At 39.0% G+C, this 9,301-nt stretch overlaps 1 protein-coding gene across 2 annotated transcripts in view; it reads right to left on the bottom strand.

Annotated features, from left to right (window-relative positions):
- Window positions 1–2,628: 2,628 nt before the first annotated feature.
- Window positions 2,629–9,301, bottom strand: part of BNC2 (basonuclin 2) — a 301,545-nt gene continuing 294,872 nt past the window's right edge. For both annotated transcript variants that reach the window (XM_023508287.1, XM_023508289.1), the window contains one exon: window positions 2,629–5,835. In XM_023508287.1, coding sequence (XP_023364055.1) covers window positions 5,175–5,835 — 661 coding nt within the window. In that variant the 3' untranslated portion in view covers window positions 2,629–5,174. The remainder of the gene's footprint in view (window positions 5,836–9,301) is intronic.

The raw sequence follows: 9,301 nt of genomic DNA, 5'->3' as shown, positions 1-9,301 counted from the left end.
GCCTTGTTGTGTTGCTACAGTGGCAATCCTTAGTAATGATGGAGAAAGGGGCAGGTCCATGCTAGACAGCACTCTGGTGTACTGCTCCACTCGTGATGGTTAGAACTAGGTTTCACCAGCCTTTTCTATAGCCTGAGTGACCTGTGGCATCTATTGTCCCCACCATCACCAGGGGACTCCAGCACCACTTCCCATTCAAGGCAAAAACCCACAGCTGTCCTTGTGGGCTCTCCTGACCCTAAGCAGTATCAGCTACTCCACACAGCTGTCCCTGCTTTCCTATTCCTTTCTCAGGCAGATTTGGCAACTCACCTGGTCATGGGGAACTCTGCAGGTCACTACATCTGTACACTCCTGCCCACCACTAGGCAGACTCGTGCCAGACTTTTCTCTTTAAGCGAGCACTTCTAGGGCATTAACAATTTTCTTTTCTAGCTACCCCTAATCAGGGTAGGAACCAACCCTCTACTTAGTGTCATTTAGTCTGCTTATGGAAAAACTGTGAACCTGCCAGCCAGTCTTGTTGCTATCTGCCTATTATTACCCTTCTCATTCATTTAGGCCCCTAAGATCTAAGAAAGAAAAGCAAAACCCCTAATTTAAATATTTCAAGTTTTGGGAAAGGTAAACCATTAAAAAAATTTTGTCATAATTTTAAAAAGAAGCTCTTAAGAAAGATGTGTGGGCACAGGATGAAAGAAAGTTTCTTCTGGATGATTTGTTTATTTAGGATAGCAGATGTTGTATGTCTTATGCCAGTTGAATTTTATTTACTCTGTTAGTCAATCTAACGCAGTGCTAACAGACCAGATAACAAGTTAGGACTGCTCAGGTCAAGCAGTTGGCAGTGAGCAGCATGTCCATCTCAATATGGTCACTAGCTTCATGTTTTAATTGCCAGCCACCCCCATTCTCATTTGCTTAGCACACATCTGGGGTGTATACAGAGGAAGAGGAAGAAAGTTACATTTTATTTGGTGAGAACCTAGTGCATAGTCTCTCTTGAGTAAAATAAGGAGAATGACTCTAGAACAGTCCAGCCCATTCTTGATATAGTCAAAGCTTTTTTTTTTTTTTTTAAGCAATATATACTAATAGGGCTGTTAACCAGTTCAATGCCTTTCACCTCTCGCTGGAAGGGCCTGGAAATTCATGACCAAAGATATAACACTTTAAAAAGTGGCACTGTTGTGATAAAAATTTTTTTTATAAAAAGTTTGTCATGTTGGGGCGGCGCCTGTGGCCCAAATGGGTAGGGCACTGGCCCCATATGCTGGAGGTGGTGGGTTCAAACCCAGCCCCGGCAAAAAACTGCAAAAAAAAAAAAAAAAAAGTTTGTCATATTGAAAAGGAAAACACCACCTGTAAACCTTTAAAAGGCATCAGGCTGAACAAGGCAGCTGATGAAGACCTGTCGACTTAAATGCAATCAACAGCAGAACAAAGAATGTCAAGCTTTGTATCACATTTTTTTTTAAGCCAAATTACTTGTATCTATCCGTTTCCTTGTTTTCTTCCCTCCATAGCATGCAGACATTTCCCCAGAGCAATCTAAGCCTTTCTGATATTTACAAAAATATACTTGAAAGTGATCAGTTAACTTTCTACCTCAGCTAGAGAACATGCACAGTAAGACCTACCACCTACTTTAGTGCCTGTGATAAAATGCTGCCCAAGCTTGGGGAAACTTGTTGGATGAAAACCTACATGAGTACTCATTTTCAGCCAGGATAAAATGGATGTAGCTAGAGAGACGCTGTTTTAATAATGAAAAAATAAATGAGTAGAAACGAGCAAAGGTGAAGACCTCAGTGATTAAAATGCTGATGTCTTCATCCTTCTTGTTTATCAACAAGCCTTGGGATCATCATCTTAACTAGAATTCTAGTTAAGTCTAGAAACTACACTTAGGCACATACTCAAGTAAAAGCAACACTTTAGGAATAGAAGAATTGTTCAATTCTACGGTTTTACCTTTTCTGCACTACATCCATCCACTCCCCTGTCCCTTTTAAGCAAATGGGCTTTACACTGGGATGTGGTATTCAGTCATTTAGAAGGCCACCATAACAACTGGGCACTTGTGGCACAGTAGTAGCAAATAGAGAAGATACTTGGAAGGTGCCAGCTCTCCAGGACTCACTGCCATTTCTCTGACAAAGAACGGGGAACACATTCAAGTTTCCAACCAAGGGAAGTTCCACTTCTAGAATCTTATTACTCTTGGACTTTTGCTAACTGGCCATACATATACCTTAGCCTGGTTTGTGCCAAGTAACAAACATTTGTTCTAAGTTTGGTTCATTTGCTGATGTGACCTGCTGACAGCTATGCAATTCACTCACTAGGGCCACCTGACCTTTTCCTTGACATTAAATTAAACAGACTAAACATTGATTTTGTACCAGAGGAGTTCTAGAATATCTCAACTAATACTTTAAAGTTGCTGAAATAAAATGTGTATGTATTTTTACAAAACTAGGTATAATTTAGTCTATGCACACTCCAAAAGTCAGAGTTTCCATAATCTTTCTGTTGGGATGTTAAGCATTTTTCCACCCCTTTGAATCTAATCATTTGGTAATGGGGCAACAGCGCGATATAGAGAATGCTAAGAGGACCAAGATGTTTGCAAACAAACTTTCATTATTCTAGTTCAATCTTTCACAAACATACTGTACAGAGTCTTATATGGTATAAAACAAAGGAAAACATCTCTGTCTATTCAATTTAACACAACACCAAAATAAAGCAATTAAGACTTTGGGGAATTCAAAGGTACAAGAAAACAAAAATGGTTATTACTAATTCCTCAGCTTTTTCCCGTAAACATTTGTCATTTAACAGACATAGTGTTTGATATAGTTTCTTTTGTACTGCAAATTGGTCTTTCCTCACTGTAGAACAAATGAAGAATTAAATGAACCCCATAGCATCCGCTGAAGGAGGTGAAAAGATAAAACTCCTAGACACAGCTAGCTTATCTTTAAGAATCTATTGTTTCTGAAATTTTCACAAATAAAAATACTGAACCCCCAACTAATGATGCTTATTTTTGGAAACAATAAATACTGTGAGGTACAATAAATCCTACAGGAATAATAATAGAAACATATTAACAGTTTCCTTTGGCAAATTTAACGGAAGTGAATGCTGATGTGAACATAGAAAAATAATTATAAAACATATGAAAAATGGAAATGACATGAAAAATTAAAACAAAGGGATATTGCTAAACTTTAGACTGAGGGAAATGTTTGAGGCCATTCAATACAGAAAAGAAATACATTCTCTTTAAATTACCGTGTATCGTTTGACAAAATATTCCTTGTTTATCTTTTCTTCCCCTCCACTTAAAAAAAAGAAAAAAGAAAGACAACAAAACATAGTCTGCAATGCACGCCCTAATGGTTTTGGCTGCAGACTGAACTTGAGTAAATATCATCATTTAGTCAGTATGTTGTGGTAGCTGGGGCTGCCGATGTGGTTAACCAGCTCAGGCAACATGTGTAAACATCGGAAACAAAACAAAACAAAAAAGGTTTGGAGAGTCGTCTCCCCCTCTTTCTCACTCTCAATTGCTTGGTTTCAGGCTTGCTTTCATTTCTCTCTGACAAATCGTGTGGGAAACACAAAACACTAAACAGTGAGAGATCCTATTTTAAACCCTCCTTCTTCTGGCTTTTCAGAAAGGAGTGTTGCTCAATTCAAGTTTAGCACATGTTTTCAAAGCTTCCAAGTACTGCTGCTGTTAAATGTCTTTTGATTTTTTTTCTATCAAGAAGGCCTGAATCACAGTACTACTGCAGAATTTGCAACAAATTAGACAGCCGTATGACAGACTAACCCAGTTTAGACTTTTTCTTTCTTTTTAAAGGATAAGGGTTAGAGCCTTGGAAATGAGTGTCAACTCTTTGACTGTATTCCGCTTTGTTCCATAGTGAGTAATTTGGGCTTTTGTACCCTGAAATATTATCCTGCCTCTAAAGAATAAATGCCTTGGCTGCTTCACACCACATAATTTTGTTTTCCTTTTATGTAACTTAACATATAAGCAAGAAGGATGCAATGTTGATTCTAATAACATTCGGCACTTGAAAGAATCACCAAGTGTTTTTTTTTTAAAGCGGTTTTCTGGTGGCCGACAAATTGGCCTGTGGTTATGTTGAGTGACTAATTGTATTTTCTTTTCTGGAAACTTGTGCAAAGTTGGCAGTTTTGTGTTAACACTAATACTTTTGTTTGGCATTTGTGCCCTATACTGACCAGACCATTTTTATACAAGTGGGTTTTTTTTAAAAAAGACACTTACTGAAGTATGGCAATAGTTTAAGGATAAAAAAGAAGCATGGATATTACACATCCCCTTGTAGTGTATGAAAAAAGTGCATGACTGGGTTTATGTACTAGCATAGGACATTTTAAAAAATCAGATCTGTGCTGTAAAGCATGCCAGCACCTTTATCGCTATATCTAACAGGTAGTAAAAACAAGACCATGTTTTTTAAAAAAAATGTGCATTAATGCTAACATAAATGAGTAGAGCTAGCCAGCAAACTATTTTTTTTTTCTGTCTATCTAACAGCTGGATGTAACTGTAAAAATTAAACAAAAGAGTTAAACAACCATCAATACAACTGTTTTACATCAATGGCCTCTCAAGGCTAAATATTTACAGGTGAATCTGCCATGCTTTAATTGAAGATTCTCTCAAAACCTTAAAGTTCACAAAAGACAACTATAAGAAGTTCCTTTTCATTTCTTTTTCTTTCTTTCCCTTTTATTTTTTGCAGGCAACAGTCATGGGTACAACAAATTGTCTTTTTGGGGAAGACCAAGAATTATTCTGTCAAAATTGGGGCTATTTGCACGCTTTGTGTGTGTGTACATGTGTTTATAGGAGTACTCTGATCTTACCCTCCCCCAAATTAAAGATTCCACTGCTTCCCCAAAACTATGAAGGAAAAATGAAAAAAAAATTCAAAAGCACCTAGTGTTCATCTTTTTTATCTAAAGAAAATATGTGTGTGTGTATATGTAGACACAGTGCCTATATATGTACACACACACACACTGACACCCCCCCCCCAAGTACATAAGCGCACACTGACTATGGCAGTTCAAACAAGTAGGCCATCTGGTGAGGGCTGGCATTTGTAGTGTCCGTTCTGAGACTAATCTACTGAAGTGAAGGGAATGTTTTTGTGGAGATTAGGGTTCTGACTGTGCCGATTCCGGCTTCGTACAGAGGAAAACATCATATTGCAACCGGGGACTTTGCACTTGTGCATTTCTCGCAAATGCACGGTTTTGTAGTGCACTCTCAGGGTCCCCTTGTTGCTGTACATTTTGTGGCAAATGTTGCACATGATCCCACCATTGCTCCCAGACAAGCTGCTGAACATTAGAGATCCTGAAACTTCAGCCCCTAGGCTGGCAGGGAGGGCAGGGGCCTCAGCCTTGTGTGCCGACTCCCCACTGTCACTCGCCCCGTCAATGTCGTCGAGAAGAATCCCCTCGTCGCTGCCTGCGTCGGATTCTCTAGAGGAATGGATGCTGCTGCTGGACTGGAGGCTGGAGGTGGTGCTCAGGTCAAGGACCATGTAGTCCTCTGCCATACCCCTCCCATACCCGTTCAGGTGAGAGTCTTCAGTCCCTGCGGGAGAGGAGGCGTCTTCCCTGACGTCTAGCCCCATGGGGTGCTGGGCACCATAGATCTTCACCAAAAATTCATCCCGGAGGTCCTTGCTAAGAGAGGGCTGCGATGAATCCAGGCCCATGTCATCGAGTTCTTTGGTCAATAGTTTACGATGCAGATTTATGTTGGCACTGTGTCTAGGAAAACAAGAGGGAAGGGGGTAGGTGCACAGGGAGTGGGGAGGGGTGAGAAAAAGGAAAGCATTTTAAAATTGATTCGGCTTTCACTGGGCATAAGATAAGCACATTCACTGCTAATTACACCATTCTAAAAGCAAGCATTTCCCTGCATCCTCAGGATCTGGGAGTCAGTGGTGTTGGTGGGAGGTGCAGTAAGGGTAACTTCCCATTAACGTCATTTTTATAAGAGTAAAATTCTTCAATGGTAGGATGAATGCAAACCCACGCACCTTTTTCTCAATGAATGTTCTGTTAGTTTTACTAGGTAGCAAGCAGCATTAGCTACAGAGGATCTCAGCAGAAATTTCAGAGTATTAAATAGGATAAAAGAATGGAAACTTTCTGCTTGTCTAAATGGATATTCTAAATTTACCTAAAAACAACAAAACATCTTGTTTTTATACAGCACACACTGTATTTTGAGGTATGAAAAGAACCCATGTTTAAAAGAAATAGTACAGATAATTTAGGTATAATCTCAAAACAATGAAATCTCCCTCCACCCCCTACAATTCAAACTTTAAGAAAAATATTAACTTAATAGATTAGCAATTTGAAATATGTCTTTATCCCTTTTTTTGAATGAGTTGGCATCTCAGTTAAATCTACTAATAAAATATATTTGCTTTTCAGAAGTTGCTGAATTTTAGTGTTGAAAAATATTTTCATTAAGCAGTTCTGCTCTATAATTTTAAACAAAAGCTAAAAAACAAATTGATTTTTAAAATAGAACCCACCCGCCCAAAGGGACAAAATTAAAACATGGTGAGTACAAAAAAAAAGAAAAAAGAACCCCCCCAAACCCAAATAAAAAATCAGGCACAACAATAAAACAGGGTCCCCCTATTTTAACAACTGGAACCCAAACTTCTTTAAGACAAGCAAAACTTTACTCTCTGAATATTTTGCTTGTGTAAAAAAAAGACAGAATTTGTCTCAGAGGGGCAAATGCACAGGGACATGATGATTTTCAAAGCCTGGAGTGTTACCATCTATCTGAGAACAGGGCCTTTGTATTTACATCCCCCATTTACTTTTAAAGTGCCCTTGGGCATATACCTCTCTCCACCTGCAAAGGCTCACATGTTTGACAAGTACCTAAATTGAAGATTGAAAGTTGCCCTTTCAAAAAAAATAAAGCAATGAATATACAGATAATAATAAAAGCTTCTCAGTAGTGGTGGAAGCTCTACATCTTGGAGAAGTAATTGTGATAATACAAATGACCTGAATGGCTGGTATAAAGTTCCAACAAACCTCCTGATTATAATCAAAAAATATGGAAGACCAAAATGAGCCACTCCATTTGGTGACAAGCGTGGCTAGTACTTCCTAGAGATGGTTGAGAGGTATGTGCCTCAGAGACAAGAAAGGTGAGGAAGACTTCTCCACCTTTCCACACAGGACAATATATAGCACTCTGGGTTTTAAGGGACAGAGGGGCAGCAGCCCTCTCCACACTGCACTTAGGAAGGCTGAGCTTACCTTGTGATAATAAGATCAGCTTTCTAATCTTTTGCTAAATCGATCACAAAAGAAAGCAAGAATGAGAGACAGAGAGAGAAAGAGAGAAAAAGAGAGAGAGAGAGAGAAAACAAATTCACATTCTAGACATCTGGTTTTTACAAAACTTAAACAATAAAATAGGGATTTAAAATGTTCTGATCACAAAGTTATTTTCTGTCATAAGCCATCATCCCATAGGCTGTCTTGATGATTTTCAGATCAGCTGCATAATCCAAAAATCATAAATCAAATCAAGGTAAACCAAATTCACAGCATTGCCATCATCCATAAATGAGTTCTAAACAGATGCATGCAGTGTGTGGGTATGTGAATGATAAACAGAAGATGTCCCCATGGTCCCGGCTCTGAAACAGTGATTCCCCGTTTCCTTGGTGTCAGATGGCAGATGACTTCAAGTGCAGGTTGCTAAGCAGAGTGCAGGAAATGCCTACTGTGAAATCTTTAATATGTGGGTACAACATCACTAGAGTTATTACAACAATGTGGAAATGGAGTTGCACTACATACTATTACTATAAATAAAACAATCTGGCAACTATAAGCAATTCATGAAATCCTACCTGTTTATTATTTTTAACACCCTTCCCCCTTTTCTTAATTTTGTAAGCACACACTTTTCGAGGACTGTAGTCTAGAACTCTCTGTTGCTTCTCTCACATCTACAGTTACCATTTCCTAGGTTCATTGCTGAGACAACAGCAGCCAGACACACAGCAGTCACATTATGACACACCAAACAAGGAAGAATAAATTAACATTGACAAAAGGACACACTGATCACCCAGATGGACACATCTTCCCCAAGATGACTTGTGAAATTACACATCTCCACCGATATGTTACCAGGAAGAGATTTTCTCTTCATTTCTCACTTACAGCAGTAGAAATCTGTAATCTAATTAGATGATGTACCAGCCCTCAATATCTGTCAAACAAACGATGTGCAGAAATGTGTAGACCAGCTCTGGCACTCTGTTCAACAGTGTCCCTTTTCCGCTGTCAGCAGTACTGTTGGCCTCTGCTAATATAATTACATTGACTTTTATTCAATTAAGTGCCATCCCTCGCTTTAAAAAAAAAAAACTACTTTATCAATTGATTCAGGTGTAATGCAATAATAAAGATGAACTCATGGCAGTGCATTAGCTCTGCTCTTCATAACTTCAGTACACGGGTTCATTCATGGTAGTCGATTTCCATTATGCAACCACAGTTCAAGAGAATTGATTCTTTTATGTTCATTTCTTAATCTATTTCATTTTTGTTTAATAATCCTCCTAAATGCCATATGCAAAACACTTGACGTAGGCATGAGAAGAATGGGCTGTGGCAAGTCTGCTGGTTCATTTTCATGATAGTGGGCTTGGAGTTTTCTACAAAATTCACACAGTATTCTTGGGGTGGAAAGAAGGACAGCAGGACGAGGGAAAGCAGACAGACTGAAATTCTGCTTGAGTACTGATCCTGCCCCACAAGATGGATAGGGTTCAGCCTCCATAGAATGGACAAAAGGCAGCACTTAATTTTAACAAAGACCTATTGTTGGACTCTTGAATCAGTCAATCCAAACCATTAACTGCCATAAAATACGGTCCTCAAGAGATACAAAGACCTAGGGTTAAGAGCAATTTAAGTAAAATTACAAGTTTATTTGGATCAGCAAAACTGAATAGGTGAAAAGGAAGGGAAGATGGAAGAGTCACAGAAAGAACTTTCACCTACTGGTAATCAGATGTAGAGAGAAGAGGATCCTAAAATGGGAGGATGCCCAGAGAGCACAGGAAACAGAAGGAGGATCCCTAGCAGATGAAGCCACATTCAGTTGCACATAACAAGTGGAAGAAGGAAGCCATTCAGGAACCAATTTTGAGTTCTCCAGGGATAGAGATCCTTTTTT

Source organism: Otolemur garnettii, unplaced genomic scaffold (assembly GCF_000181295.1).
Source record: "Otolemur garnettii isolate 467f Iridium unplaced genomic scaffold, OtoGar3 scaffold00006, whole genome shotgun sequence".
NCBI lineage: Eukaryota > Metazoa > Chordata > Mammalia > Primates > Galagidae > Otolemur > Otolemur garnettii.
The sequence above is the reverse complement of the archived record's forward strand: the minus strand, read 5'-3'. Positions and strand labels throughout refer to the sequence as shown.